Below are 16,389 nucleotides of genomic sequence, written 5' to 3'. Positions count from 1 at the left end.
AGAGGACAGTCCAGCCATCCTTATCACAGTCTCAGAACATTGACTGTTAAAGACTCTGCTCTACAAAGATGCTGAGAATTAGTGTAGGGGGCCTAAACAAGAACCAATTGTTTGGGGAAATAAGAATTTTAACAGAGAGTCTCTGACAGCCCTTCCTGACCACTTATCACTGCCTTTTCTACTCCAACAGATGCCAGCAAAGCCAAGAGTTTGGGCAGGGATTCTCAGAACAGGGAGCAGGAGGGGGAGCTTTATCAAAATCTCTAAGATTTTGGAAAGTTTGGAAAACATATTCAAAATTGCCATTGCTTTGATTTTGTTTTGGCTCCAGGTTGATCTTGAAATTTCTGTTCATGTTAACAGAAGGTGTCAGATTTTTGTTTATTCAAATGAGGGCACATCTTAAAGATAGTTGAAATACACTGGGCTAGCACAAGCTTTACGGATCATTTTCTATTGCAGAGGCTTTGGAGTATTAACTTGGCTGTCTGCACGTGATACTGCAGTTATGAATGTTTACTTCTACCTTTTGATTCAGTGATTTTGAGACCTCAGTAAAACGTTAGGGTCCTAGAAACCATTTTGTTCAAAGCTCTTCTTCTATATCTTCGGGATTTGAGATTGTAAGAGGCGAGAGGACTCAAGCAGCCACAGGGTGATGCGGGGATTAGAGGCCAGGTTCCTGAGTCCTCATCCCACGCCCTTCATACATACACAGCTGCTGCCTTCCCTCACCCTCCTTGGCAGAAGAAGCACATTATATTGTCTGCAGTTTTCTTTAAATCAGTAAAACTGTGTAAACTCCATGGCAGGGAGGGGCGTTCATCTCTTGTTAGCACTGGTATATCTTAGCTCTAGGGAAGTGCCTTATTCAATATTACCTGAGTAAACTGTGTGTGTGTGCATGTGTGTGTGTGTTTCCCATCATCTTAGTAGAGGCAGAGTCTTTAACAATACCAAAATTCTAAGACCAGTATAAGGATGGCTTGACTGTGTACTACAGCTTCTAGAATATATATGTGTATATTTACATACATAGTTATTTAAATCTGTACCCTGGGGTGGTATTCTCAATGCTGGGTGGAAATTAGAATCAGCTGGATTTTTTTTTTTTTTTTAATACTATACTTGGATTCTACAAAGATTAGATTTCATTTACTTGGAGTGAGGCCTGGGCATCAGCATTTTTTAAAAGCATCACAGATGATTCTAAGATGCACCAGCCTTGAGAACCATTGCTCTGGGAAGTGCTAGTCCACATCTGAGAAACCCTAACTGGGAGATTACACTTGTTGGGGGTAGTTAAGCATTTGTAAGATGCTAATGAGCGATCCACACTCCAGAGAAGGAAACACAAGTACTTTAACTATCTTTACCTTTGATCAGTACTAAATAACTAATTAATTTGTTAATTAGCATTAGAAATGTTACAGATTATTTCTCATTGAAAGGAGATTTGGAGATATGTCATTTGGCTAGAAAAGAATATAAGAATTCTGCCAGGTTTCAGCTAAATATTTATTTAGCCCCACTATGTGTCAAGTACTTTTCTATGCCTTTTGGAGTCCTAGGCCTGTAGTGAGTGCTAGGACTTGGTGGGTCAGATCCTGTGTTAGGCCATTATTACATGCAAGGTTCTGGAGTCTGAGTAGACTAGAAAATTAGCTGGAATCTGCTGCTGGAATGTGATTTCATTTGCTTCAAGTGACTATTTTATGCCAGACATTGTCCGAGGGCCTAAATGGACAGAGTTCATTGGGTTTACAGAATGGTCTGTGTGGCTATCTGTTCCTGGTGGCTGACCTGGGTTCAAATGCATGGCAGCATTTGGGCTGAGACATATTATTTACTGTAACAAGACACCTACTGTAAGGTGTGGGGGAAAGACCTACAGCTTTCACCTACCTCTAACATCCAGAGACCACCAGTATCCTCGAAAAGGAACCTTCTACTGTGGGTGGCCCAGTTGGCTTAGGGCAGTTTGTGGGCACTTCTCCAGGGCCCTGGGTAGGAGAAGACTTTAGTCTTGAGTCTGTTCTTTGAGAGGAGATGAAGGCAGCTGCCACAATCCTGCTTAAAATATTCCCAGTACTTTTGGCCTTTCAAATGCAGGTAAGTTCATTCCTCATTGGCAGGGGAAGGAAAACAACCTTGAACCTTGTTTGCTTCACTCTTATGTCCTCCGTGTGGCATTTTCGAGCAGGTAACTGAGCCACAGCCTGGCTGTAAGGACGCTTGGATTCCTGATCAGGCTAAGTCAGCCACTTCTCTGAGCCAAGGAAGGTGCTGGCTCAGGATGACTCAGTCACCTGCTCAAAAATGCCACCGGGAGGTCATCAAAGCTGGGAATGAGAAGGCTGTTAAGAGGGATGCCAAGATGAGCAGATATAAGTACAACAGCAGAACAAGGAGTCTTCTAAGTCAGAATCTGGCTACAGTCCTTGGAGCTCTTCCTTTGAGTATCAAGGTGGGTATTCTAAGGACAGGAGTGTTAATCACAATTAAATTTCATGTGCTATAAAATGCCTTTGGTTGTAGCAAATAAAAAAAAGCCACCGTTTTGAAAAATGGCCTAAATGTCCACAAGTAGGAAAGTGGTTAAGTGAGAGATAGTACGTCCACACATGGAAAATGTCGAGATGGATTTGTTTGTGCTGAAAGAAGACGATATCCAAGACATGTTATGGAGTGAAAAAAAATCAAGTATAAAATCAACACTCATGGGCCGGCCCGGTGGCGCACTGTTACAGTGTGCCGCTTGGGACAGCGGCGCTCCCGCCGAGGGTTCGGATCCCACGTACAGACCGGCCGCTCACTGGCTGAGCAAGGTGCGGGAGCAACACTGAGGGTTGCGATCCCGTTGCCGGTCACAAAAAAAGACAAAAAAGGAAAAAAAAAAAAAAAAATCAACACTCAGTAAGATCTCAACTAAGCCACATTCTCTCTGTTATTTCCATTTTAACAATAATGTGCTTATATATTACTTATATATTTAAAAATAAATGAAAAGACTGGGTAGAGGTACAATGTCTTAAATTTCATATTTTATATGAAAATACAAAACTGCCCTTGGGGCTGAGCTGTGGCATGTGAACCGGGGTGGTGTCTGGGCACTTCTTTCAATCCCTGGGTGACAGCAGTAAGTGCCTTACTTCTTTCTTACTTACTTCTCTGCCTCTTACTTCCTCTAGCTATAAATAGGGTTATAATTCTGGTCACTTGTCATTTCACCCTTCAATATGCATCATTCCTGAGGAGAAAGGGGAAAGGTTTGTGAGGTGGCAAATCTCAGGGATCATTGCTCTGCTCGTTCTGGTCATAGATGGTGGACACTGGGTTTCCCAATGATTGTAAAACCAACTAGGAGGTTTGTTGTTTTACTTTATCTTGGTGAGAAGAGGTTATACCCAGTTTTAGGCTATGATAAAGCCAAATTTACAAATTTCAGAATTTTTCCCACTAGGTGAACTTATATGGAAAGGAAGTTCCTATAAAACAAATGGCAGAGAACTCTCCTCTAGTTGAGAGGTTTTGTTCTCAGTTTTGATGACTATGAACTATTTGAAAATACAGTTTTGTCTTATGTGTTGTTGGGGAGCTAAATGTATGTAGAATCTCTTTTTGAAAAGCTGATACTCTCATGTTTTATAATGACAAACTGGATCAACATGCATCCACCCAGTTTTTTCCTCTCTTTAAGTTCAACCCATTCCCTCAACCCTTCTTCAAGTGTTGTTCTCTGCAAAGTTTTCTTCAAGACTTCTTGGAGTTGCTCGTAGAGTATCAGCCAGGATTGAGGGGATAATCAATGGCTGGAGGAAGGAAGGAAAGTGTTTGATAAGTCTCCCTACCCTTTCACTTGCATTCTTCGAGGTGATTCGAACACTGAAAAGCCTTTTAATCAATTTTGGTTGGGTCTAAGTGGGTCTAGGTAAGAACAGCCCTAGGAAATCTGCTCTGGGCTCGATGAATCTCTGCTTCTGTTGGATGGAATCGACACTCCTCACCCTAGCAGCCACCAATTAGCTGTGTATCTGCAGCAAATTACTTAACGTTTCTGTGCCTTAGCACCCTTTCTGTAAAATGAGAGAATTGGTCTTGCTCGAACTTCAAGGGCACGAACAGCTCTGGGATTCCATATTCCAGACCCTTAAATGATCCACAACACTTCCCCAAATATCTCCTAATACTTCTCTCACTTTGGGTCAGGCCTGAAACAAAAAGGCATAAGAAATGGTAGAAGAAGCTTACACGGCTACTTCTCATTTAGATAAAGAGACCAAAGAAAATGGTGATAGCTGTGTTCACCTCAAAGAAAAGAATCAGAAATGTCCTTTAATAGACCCTCTTTTAGGACAGAATATTAGGAGACCAGAACATATGATACAGGAGTTACTGGTAGGGTTCTTCTTTGTTAGTGTTTTGGTTTGGGGGGGGTGGTTGTCAATGTCTCATTCTGAAAGTTCCAGTAACACTGTCCACTTGCTGGTTATTTCAAGGGGGGGGGGAGATGAGGATGGTAGCCACGCTGGAGGGGGGAGTCTGAGGAGAGGGAGGCACAGAAAGGTCAAAAATAACAGCCTAATTAACACTCCCCTCCATTGATACTCTCTTCTCTTTTCTTTTACTGAAGAAAAAAATAAGATTTTAAATGGCTTTGAAGATAGTTACCCCAGTTCCTCCTTGAACTATAGAAAGACTTCAATATTTTACATAATTTAATACCCCAGAGATGAAAAACCAAAACAGGTCTTTTTTACCCTTTCCCAAATCAAAGCTAATTACCCCTTTGGCAATGTGTCTCAAATCTTGATGCATCAGAATCATCTGGTGCTTTGAAAAAGAGATTCCTAAGAGTCACCATAAATCCACTCAGAATCCTCTGGAGTGGGGCCCAGGGGTTTGCATTGTTGACAAGCTCCCACAGGTGATTTTTTTCCCCCCATAGTATTTGAGAACTTTGGCTCAATGACCTAATCAAGGTCATGCTGTTGCTAAAAACTGGACTCATATAATGTATCTTTTGACCACTTTGATCCATTTTGAAGAAAAAACGCTCCAGTTAGTACGCTGTTACAGAATGCAGTAAGCATGTCATGTGCTAATTATGGCCAGTGACACCATAAAATAAAAGTGCATTACCGAATGCTTTCAGTTTCTTATAATGATGGTAAGGTGGCATGTCATGGGGCCTTTTTAGCTCCAGACATCACTCCAGAGAATTCCAAACAGATATAGACAAGTGCCATTAGGATCCAGATCCTTTCCTCTCCAGCTGTTTACCTACAGGAATAGGATGTCCTGAAGCAACACTTCCCTTAAGTGAAGTGTTGATAAGTCTGGTTATCAGAAAGATATTACTGGGTGTGTGATACACAGGGCATTTACATTTCCTGATAGGTTAGTCATATGAAAGCTGACAAAGAAGGAAAAGAGCAATGATGTGGTGCAATATCAACAGACAGCTGTCCCCTGCCTTCTCGATAAATAGATGACTCGCATTGCTGAGCAGTGTGATCACTGCCAGAGGAATGGCCCTCTCACATTTCTTCCTGATTCACATATTCAGTGGGGTTAGCTTGTCATCCCCTCCCTCGTCAGCTTCCCAGACACTGAGTCTGGAATGAAAATTCACCTGCTTCTGAGTTGGCCACTGGTGGGGGCTGGGGTGTTGCTTGGGTTCCCAGGTTGGAAGATTATCTCACCCAGCCCAAGCTATATAAGCTGACCGGTGTGGAGGCCCCAGCAGGGCCGTCTCCGGAGATTCATTCACAGGAGAAAAACACACAGACGCACTTCAGCCAACATGATGGTGCTGAAAGTAGAAGAGCTGGTATGTAAGACAGTATTTTTATGCAAAAACAAAAACAAAACCCCAAAATACCCCCAAACAAACAAAAAAACCCGGTTAATATTGTTTTTTTATTTGAAAATTGAAATGCCCTTTTCTTTCAGGTATAATACAAGGGAACTCTGAAAATGTCATATATGAAAAAAGGTTGGTTTATGTGGTAATACAAGTGAAATTAAAAAAAAATGGAGCTGCCAGTAATAAATAAATTCTCTGCATATTTCCTGTTTATTATCTTTTTTTTTTTTTACTATAGTGTGGAATCACATGTAGTTATCAAAATGCCTTAGGGAAGAGGTTTTATTGCAAGAATAATGTGTCTGGAAACTTTTCAACTCAAGACCAAGAGTCATCAAAAGTACCTAAATGAAGGAGTTTTAAATAATCAGAGGGGGGTTGTGATTTTCCTAGGAGAAATGTGATTAAGGGGATTAAAAATAGATTTAAATATGTCAACCTAACCTAAGCCTTCATTTACCTGAGAGAGTAGGACAAGCACCTGACGGTGATCCTGGGTTACCTGTAGCTGCACGTGGCAGCCTGAGACCCGAGAGTGCACACACGCAAGCAGCTGTCACCAGGGAGGAAGGACTGAGGGCCTCCTGCAGCATCCTCTGTGAAGAGTGACCTTGGGAAGGGCCCCACTGCTTCTGACCCTGCCATCTCTTCCTTTGTAGGTTACAGGGAAGAAGAACAGCAGTGGGGAGACAGGGGAATTCCTTCCTGAGGATTTCAGAGACGGAGAGTATGAAGCTGCTGTTACTTTAGAAAAGCAAGAAGATCTGAAGACACTTCCAGCCCACTCTGTGACCCTGGGGGAGCAACAGTGGGAAAGTGAGAAACAACGAGAGGCAGAGGTGAGAACCTTCCATAGAATCCACTAGTGAGGGGTTGGGGCTGGGGTGTGAGATGAAGGTGCCGGGGAGGAAGGAGGGGAGAGAGAAACAAACTAAACGCAACCATTCCAAAGATGTTTCTTTACCAATTCTAACACATAAAGAGGCAACTTATATGGAACGGGTTTTGGGAAATAATTCTTTGACAAGACTACAACCTCTGGATTCTGAATCAGTGATTAAATGTGCTATGACCATGTTTTGATTGAAAGATAGACTCGGAAAGATAAATGTGTCCAATGAATTTCTGATCTCATTCACCATCTAGTTAATCCCAAGCAAGGAAGATCTCTTTTTCTCAATAACATGGTTTGTGGTCTATGGATCATTGTTTGACTGTGTCCACTATCTGTGTTGACACAATCTGTGTTTCTGAGTGAATTTTCATTACTTGCTAATATAGATAAAATGTGCATTAGTTACCTGTAGTCCCTGGGCCATCTGTTTCAGAGGCCCTGCATAGTGGGATAGCCAAAAAAAGAATAGCATTGATATTTCAGAGCTTAACATTTATTATTAGATTCTTCTGGGTTAAAAACAAAACAAAACAAAACAAAACTTTAATTTTTGAATATGATAAAAAAATTTCTACAGAAATCTAGGGCTTGTTATGGCATTAATTACAAAATCACTTAGAGATGAGATCGTCTTTCAATTAGTCCAGGCTGATTCTACAAGCAAGAGAAGTCAAGATGAAGGCAATTAGTGGAAAATTAGACCCCCAAATACTTGAATAAGAAATCACTAAATTGAAGCTAAAAATTTATTTTACCTTTAAAAAATTTTTTTGCTCAAACTTTTTACATACTTATCTCAGACCTTGTAGATTTTTTGACACCACCAGAATGCTTGCCAGTAGAACTCACCATATTTTTGAAATATGAATTTCTTTTTTAGCTCAAAAAGAAAAAACTAGAACAGAGATCAAAGCTTGAAAATTTAGAAGACCTTGAACTAATCATTCAATTGAAGAAAAGGAAAAAATACAGAAAAACTAAAGTTCCAGTTGTGAAGGAACTGGAACCTGAAATCATTGTAAGTGCTGTATGGTTTTGTAATAATACATGTCCAGTGTTGCAGGGGAACAAAAATCTGTGGAGGGGTTGATTGAATGTTGGAAAGCTCACAGTAATTCTCATGCTATTTTTTTGGCTTCAGACAGAACCTGTGGATGTGTCCAGGTTTCTGAAGGCTGCTCTGGAGAATAAACTGCCAGTAGTAGAAAAATTCTTGTCAGACAAGAATGATCCAGATGTCTGTGATGAGGTAAGGCTCATACAAAACACTAAAAAATCCAGCTCATTGATTTTATGTTTCTTATGCTTTACCACAGCAGTGCTAATATGGTGCCAAAGTCTTTCCACCTGAAACAGTTTTCCCAGCTGTTGCCACATCCGCCAGTAACATAATGGGAGAGTGCAGTGCCCCCACCGCCCCAAATCTGGATTAGTGCTAAGGATTGCATTGTTACTTATGACTGACTTTTCAATTTGTCTTTAACTTCTTAGATCCTTGGGATAAGACTTTTAATAAGGAGCAAAAAGTCACCTTTGGAGAAATATATTATTAACATCATCTTTGAATCACATCAGCACTAGACAGGGAATCGAGACTGGAGCTCAAGTGCTAGGTCTACCACTACTTGCCTATTTGATTTTGAGCAGCTAATTTGCACTCTCTGGACCTCAGTTTCCTTATCTGTAACTATAGTGCAGTGGAGCGAAATAATGCCTAAGGTTGTTCCAGCTCTAATAGTCTATTAACCCATTCATATGAAGCCAATGTAGCAGAAATCACTAATCCTTTTTCATTCTTTTCCCCATGAACTGAAATGGGAGATCACTTCTGAAGTTGAACTAAAAGTGAGCCTTCCATTCTTTTAAAAATGAATTGAATGCTTTTTGATATTCAACCTAGCAACAGTCCCAGATGAAAGAAAACTGTCTGATCTGCATGGCAAATGCCACACAAACAAGGCATGTGCAAAATATAAGAAAGGGAAACGTCAGCATTTAGATCGTTTTGAACCTTTAAGTTTACATCTCTCAATGTAAATCTTTGAGCACTTAGAAATGTATGTTACAGGAAGTTCAAATCTTAGTTGCAGGATAATTGTCCTAATTCTGCAATTTTTGTTAACTTTGACATTTCTAATTCATAAAGAAGCACTCCAGTTTCTATCAATTAGTTCAAGTCCCCAGCTGTATACCTCTTGAAAGGATTTATGCACATTTTTATATGCATTGCTATCTCTTTTTAAAATCTCTATTCTGACAGTATAAACGAACAGCTCTTCACAGAGCATGCTTGGAAGGACATTTGGCAATTGTGGAGAAGTTAATGGAAGCTGGAGCCCAGATTGAATTCCGTGATATGGTAAATATATTTCTCTGCTTGGAAATGAGCCAAAATAAGTAGACTATGTGAAGCTCGAGAAAACTTACAATGAAAAACTGGACTGATTGGATTGAAAATTGATCTGAGAGAACTAGGCAAAAGCTCATTTCTCCATACAAAGGAAAGTTGGGAGATGAGACTAGGTCATGTGGAAAGTATTTTCCATACATACTTAAAAGAAGAGGACTGTTCTAGGGAAAAGATGGAAGAGAAAGCTGTTGAACAGAATTCAATATCCTCATCAGAGAGCTGGGTCATTATCAAGTCAGTAGTATTACAGAGAAATAATACAGCTGACACTTGCCTTTCAACACCCCTGTCCTTCCATTATACACGGCAGCCTGACTGTGGCCCCTTGGCTGCCAGCAATGTTTGAGAATTCTCTAGCTGCACACTTTGGATGATAGATGACAATTGCCATGGATGAGATTTGGGGATAGACTGCATACTAAATGAATTGTATCTATGGAAAGTAGCTGCTATTCAGACCTCAATAATTCAACCACTGTGATTTCTACAAAGACCAGTAGACAGCATATTTTATGAACTGAAGATTGAGCTGGGAAAATGCTTCATGTATTTAAATGCAGCTCAATTTGACTTTATAGCAAAGTGGAGAGAGGATATGGAAAAATCCAAAGGAGTTGACCAAAATTGAACAAAAAACCTAAAAACTAAAAACCAAAACACATTGAAAAAAATTAACAAAATATAAAGTTTGCATGGAAAGACACTAAAAATCATGAGTGTGTGATGTGGAAGGCCAGGGATTTACCAAATGAAGCAGGGAGGAGGGAATCTTCTAACAAGTAAGTGCAGCACACAGTGAGCACAGTGATGACAATGACAGTTGAGGCACAGAGGCTGTGCTGGCATAAGTAACACAGAATCAGCAAGAGATGGGGAAAGAGCAACAGGGAGCCAGATGAGGTGTCAGACCCAGATTAAAATCTTTTGGAAGGGATTACTTTTATTCTTCTAGAACTTTTAAATACATGTCTAGAACCTTTGAGTGTGTGCATTTGGCAAAAGTTCCAGGCAAATGTGGGTTTGAATATCTATTCTGCCTCTTAACTAGCTGTGTTTGCTTGGGCAAGAAACTTAAACCTTTTGGAATTTTGTATTTTATTATCTGCAAATTGAGCAGATAACCTACCTCATAATGTTGTGAGGATTGAGGCGTCTGCGGTGTATAGCACTATGTTGGCATGAAGAAATTCTCAATACATGGTAGTTCTTAATTTTTAAAAAACATTTATCCGATTTATTAAGAGCCTCCTGATGATACACGCAAATGCACACACACGCACACATATAAGTACATACACACACACGTAGTTTACAACATTTGGCAAGAACCTTCGGTTACAGTAGTTAGGACTGGCAATCTAGATGAAGACAACCCAGTGTTACCCGGCATGTCCTAGCAAACTTGGGTTCTCCTGGGCCTAAGAAACCAAGTACCAATTCCCCGGACCATGTTCTCTGTCACATTGTCATGTCCTTTTACCTTATCGGTACAGCTTGAATCCACAGCCATCCACTGGGCGAGCCGTGGAGGAAGCCTGGATGTTTTAAAACTGTTGCTGAACAAAGGAGCAAAAATCGGCGCTCGAGATAAGGTATTTCTCCTCTTCCTCCCGCCCCCTCCTCTTCCTCTCCTAACCCGATTGAAGTCACCTGGAAGCCCGTGCTGTGTGGGGGCACCAGAGTGGCCACTCCCCCACCCCCCTCGGCACGTGACTTGGGGTCTGGGACAGCCTCTGTCCTCACTCCCAGTGAATCGGCAGCGTTTTCCAATTTTCTAGTTGCTCAGCACAGCGCTGCACGTGGCAGTGAGGACGGGCCACTACGAGTGTGCAGAGCACCTCATCGCCTGTGAGGCGGACCTCAACGCCAAAGACAGAGTGAGTGGCCTCCCAAAAGCTTCATTGCTTATTTATTTGGGGTGCCCTTGCCACACCCACTTCCTGGCTCCGGACCCCCCTTTAACCTGTTTACTCTGCTTCTCTAGGAAGGAGATACCCCCCTGCATGATGCCGTGAGACTAAATCGTTATAAGATGATCAGACTCCTGATTATGTATGGCGCCGACCTCAACATCAAGAACTGTGTAAGTGCTTGAAACAAGGGCACCGCTTGGGGGCTTTCTAATTTCCAGAAGCATTTCCCTGAATACTTGAAAAGCTTTCCACAATGGTTATTTTGGGGGTCTTCTCATCAAAAGGGGTCTAAATGCCCCTGCCCATTTCCATAAGGACACTGTTAACCTTGGCAAGGACTGAGGTCACATGGTCAGAGATGGGGGAAGCTATGGGCTTCCTCCATAGTTACTCCTATGACTTCAGTGCCTAGTAATTCTTCCAAAATTTGGCCTTGAAAATAAAAGATGGCCAAAATTGCTCACCTTCACAAACACAAGTTGGAGAAGTTCAACCTGCTTTGGCCATTCCTGGCTGAGCAAGGCTGGGTGTAGACAGGAATAAAGACACCCACCATTCCTGAAATAGTCTAAAATTTCACAGTGGTCAGTTGGTGCAGCCAATAAACTAAAATTAATCAATATCCAATTTGAGTAATTCAGAATGGCCCTTCCCACCTTACAATGTTATTACTTTCTTCTAGGGGTAGCCCTGCTTTTGCCTATATGTTTCAGATAATTCCCATCCGTTCTCTATTTTGGTTTATCTGCACATCTCTCAAAATAATTTCCTATATTTAGGGCCTGAAAATTCTTGTATAAGTACATATTAATTTAACTTCATCTGTGAGCAGGGAATGTAACCAACTTTTCCTCATGGTCCCAATTCCCAGACAGACATCATCTAATATAAGCTTAAAAAATATCATCTGGAGGAATGGGCATAAGTTACTGAAGAAATAATTTTGAAGAAGCTTTTGGAGAATTACCTTCCAAAAAAAAAAAAAAAAATCCCAAAATTCCCTTATTTGTGTTACTCTGAGACTGAGAGGAATATTTTATTATTTAAAAAAATCTGGCTTGGTGATAGGAACGAAGGATGTCAATGAATGGAGTCTGCTTGGGATTGGAAAGCGTTAACATCAGGGTTCCCTCCTGCTAGATATTGGGATTGGTCTTATCCAATACTTTTAAAAACTGTCATAAAAAGAGTAGATGCATTGAAATCTCCAAAGCTGCAGAAAATATGAAGATTTCTCTTTTTCAGGCAATGAAACATTAGCAGTAAAGATAAATAGCATACAGATTTGGGGAGACTGTAAATAGCAAGAAAATCAGGAGATAAATTTCAATAGAGAGGAATACAAGGAATTTCTGAAAGAATAGCCCAAATTATACAAATACGTCTTATGGCTCCAAATTACCAGTCAGATCCAGCATAAGGGTTCTGGAACTATTAACATTATTGACCTAATGGATTGATGTTCTCCAGAAAGACCCATAAACTATTGATGTCATCTTGAAGGGGATTGGAAACCACATAAAATATTCTATCATTGTCCAAAACTCTGTATTCGTGTTTACTGATTAGTTCTCCTTGAGAAAGAGAGGTTACAGGGGCCACTAACTCAAATTTCCATAAGAGCCAGGCAAATCACATAAATGACAGAAATGGGTGGCTGCGGTGCACATAACTCTTTTAAAGGTGGTAGATTTTCTCCAACCCAGTCCATCGTTGCTCTGTGGAACCACAGGTACTTTGTTGTCAACTCTTCTAGTTTCTCATAGAGGTCACAAATTCAGCTGGGAAATCTCTTGATTTCCCACTGTTGACGATTAATTCCAACCTAAAAAACAAACAAAAACCACAACAAAAGTCTAAACTCTGTTTAGGTCAAAACAAAACAGGTCTCGAGACTGATTTATAGCTCAAAACTGCCAGTTTGCAATCTTTAGGTTAAAGAGACACTTCTGAGTAAATAGAAATGAAAAAATGTAGGACTTATATCTTAAGACAAGAATTGAGAGGTGACATAGTTTTAATTGTAAATATCTTGAGACATGCATAAAAGAAATAAAAATTTGGTCTCTAAAATCAGTATTTGCACACATCATTGACATAACTCTAAGAAAAAATAAATTTCCTGGGACAGCACATGTAAATTCTTTTTTTTTTTTTTCCTTTTTGTCTTTTTTACTGACCGGCAATGGGATCGCCACCCTTGGTGTTGCGCCCGCACCGCGCTCAGCCAGTGAGTGGGAACCGGTCTCCACATGGGATCCGAACCCTCGGCGGGAACGCCTCCGCGCTCCCAAGCGGCGCACTCTCCAGTGCGCCACCGGGCCAGCCCAAGCACATGTAAATTCTGAGGTGTGAAAAATCTGCTCCCAGGAGCAGTATTAGTACCCAAGCAGTACCTGAGTACTTAAGCCAATGTGTTGAAGCAGCTCATTTACCACCAGTTTTTTTTTCTTTTTAAAAAAATCAATCTAGGGACAACTGAAGACTGTCTTAACAAGCACAGCTCATCTGTGCTGAAACTAAGGCTGGGTTAAGATGGGGTTTAGGTCCTCATTAAAGTCCACAGCATAGAGTTTAAGAGGAAATGATGAAATGGTGCTCCCTGAAACATCTCTTCTTTAAATTTAATTAGACAAATTATACTCAAACTAGTAGATGCCCTGGGAAGGCAATCAACATTAGGGCTAATAAAAAGCTTGAATAGTATAAAAGGGCTGGAGGAGGTATTGTAGAACCTTTCTAGCACTTATGAGAGGTAAATTAACACCAATTGCTAAACATAGAAACTGGATAAATTTCAATATTCATTTAGAAATTAATTTTATGATGCTGTCCTAAGTATTAAAATACAGGTTATACTTAAATCATTCAAAGTTTGGCATGTTCACACATGTGCACAAAGTATTTGATAGATATTTACACACTGGGAGACACAATTATGGTCTGACTTTGGAGTTTTGGCAGATCTGGGTTCAAATTCTGGCAAGTTTCCCTACTAGCTTTTTTTGGGTGCGTGTGATCCGAACCCTCGGGCGGGAGCGTCGCCGCGCTTCCCAAGCGGCGCACTATCCAGTGCGCCACCGGGCCGGCCCATAGGAACTGGTTCTTGACCAAGAGGGACACTGTCACCTCCCAGAGCTCATTCTGCAGGATACTGGAGATGGATAGAGGCATTTTGTGAATTTCAAAATGACTTGGGTGCTTTTTTCATTTAGTGTGCATGGATTAGGAATTTTACCAACACCTGGGATAGGCCCAGAAGGGGGAAAAAAATACTGATCTAAAATGCCAAACACATCCACAATGAGAAACAGTGAAGGGCTGGTTTGAATATAAACTGCAAATCACTCATAGTGGGAACCATTAAACACTTTGATAACACACACCTACCCCTTATGTCATTAAACATACACAGAGAGAGAATGTGAATGTACAGATGCCTCCCACCTGGAAGTCAAGTTTCCTCATCTCTTTTGATTAGGCTGGGAAGACCCCAGTGGATCTGGTGCTACACTGGCAGAATGGAACTAAAGCAATATTCGACAGCCTCAAAGAGAACTCCTACAAATCCTCTCGCATAGCTACATTCTAAGGGGAATGACAGACTCATCAGTAGCTGTTCACTGGCATTGTGAAGGCATAGCCCTGAGGACGAGCAACTAGCCATAAAATCCAGCTTCTGTTTATCAACCTGTTGTGAAGATATACCTATTGGTTTGAGAAAGCACAGGATTCTAGGTATTTAAATTTCCTTTAGCAAAACTCTATTTATTCCTGTTTATTTATTTACTTTGACGATACTCATGTTCAGACCTTCATGCCCGTCCATTTGGTGAGCAAAGCTTACTTTGTGCATAAAACATTCAGAGCCTTCCCGTAGACAGTTCTTGTGCCATGTGAATGAGCAATGCTGTAAGCGCCTGTTCTGTCACCTCTCACGTGAGATATTTCAAGGTGTTTTGAAGAGAGAAAGGGGATTATTGCAGCCCTCTTTTCTCCTGAGTTTTTAGTGCTGAGGTTGGAGTAAAGCAACTGAAGGCGTGTAGTGACAGGAAAGCAAACAATGGAATGAAAGAGATTCTGTGGGGAGGACAGTAGGGCCAGCCATCTTACCCCTGGGCCTGGTTTGCTTTGTTTTTTACCAAGTCACGCAGCTGCTGGGTGAAGAGAACGTCGTGAGTGTAAGTGCAGGGAATTAAAAGGAGTGGCCAAAGGGGCCGTGCAGAAATGAATTCGCTCAAAAAAGATGAGAGGAAATGCAAGCTGTAAATCTGTAAATGTACATTGTGTTGTATGTATATTTTATATTCATAATAAAAGCAAATTCTAAACTCTAAGTCTTTGTGTAAGTATGGTGGGAATGTCCCATGTGAAAAAGGCCAATTTAGGAGGGGTTTTTTTTTTCATTGTCTTCCAAGTTTTGCAGATCAGAAAAATCCTGTGCAACAGCCCTTTTCAAATGCAGTGTACAACAGCAGTCTCAGTATTTACTGTACACACAGATCACCTGGGGATCTTATTAAAAGGCAGACTCTGACTCAGCTGGTCTCAGGTATGGCCTGAGATTCTGCATTTCTGAAGTGCTCCCAGTGATGTGGAGGCCTTGGAATGCCACAACCACATTCTGAGCAGCAAGGCTGAGAGCCATCAAAATGCAAAGGAGCTGAAAAAATACTAAGTTCTTTAGGTTTCAATGATGTGGAGAAAGAGACCCCTGGTGGGCAGAATGATTACTGCAGATTAAACAAGCTCTCCTTAACCCCATCAGGGCCAGAACTCAGCGGTTTACTGTAATCAGAGGATTACCGTGAACAGGGCCTGACAGGACCAAAGGCCTCCCAAGAGAGGCCTTTGTCAGGTCAATAATTTTTGATCTCCAGTAGGAGCTCTTTTGTTGCTAGGTACTAGACCAGATGCTAAAACCTGTGGTGAGAATGATAGATTGTTTCTGTCCTGTCCTCATAGAACAGATGAATATTAAATAAGGAGAAAAAAATATACAGTATCAATTTGTGTGAAGTATAGTAAAGGAAAAAACAGAGTGCTATGAGTGTCTGAGATGGGGAGGCATATAATTTGGTGAGGGGAGAGGGTTTCTATAAAGGCTTCTTGAAGGTGGTGACCTTTAGAATGAATCTGAAAGATAAGCTGGAGTTATTCAAGCATGGAGTGTTCCGGACAGCAGGAAGAGCACAGGAAAGGGCAAGGATATGGGAAATGTTTGGCGCTTGAGGAAATATATGAAAGCCAAATGAAGGCTGATGTGAAACACCTGACACTTGTACCACCCCCCCCCCCCCCC

The 16,389-nt window shown here is 41.1% G+C and overlaps 1 protein-coding gene across 1 annotated transcript; it reads left to right on the top strand.

The window, feature by feature from the left end:
• The first annotated feature begins 5,560 nt into the window (after window positions 1-5,560).
• On the top strand, window positions 5,561-15,424 carry ANKRD1 (ankyrin repeat domain 1 (cardiac muscle)). Its single transcript, XM_008578344.1, has 9 exons — window positions 5,561-5,833; window positions 6,529-6,708; window positions 7,645-7,782; window positions 7,906-8,013; window positions 9,025-9,123; window positions 10,668-10,766; window positions 10,953-11,051; window positions 11,159-11,257; window positions 14,569-15,424. Exons 1-9 carry the CDS (start codon window positions 5,807-5,809, stop codon window positions 14,677-14,679), a joined length of 960 nt encoding a protein of 319 aa, XP_008576566.1. The 5' UTR covers window positions 5,561-5,806; the 3' UTR covers window positions 14,680-15,424.
• The last annotated feature ends 965 nt before the right edge of the window (window positions 15,425-16,389 follow it).

The sequence above is a fragment of the Galeopterus variegatus genome, unplaced genomic scaffold (genome assembly GCF_000696425.1).
Source record: "Galeopterus variegatus unplaced genomic scaffold, G_variegatus-3.0.2 Scaffold1666, whole genome shotgun sequence".
Lineage (NCBI taxonomy): Eukaryota > Metazoa > Chordata > Mammalia > Dermoptera > Cynocephalidae > Galeopterus > Galeopterus variegatus.
Note: the sequence above shows the minus strand (reverse complement) of the source record. Positions and strands in the feature narration are given on the sequence as shown.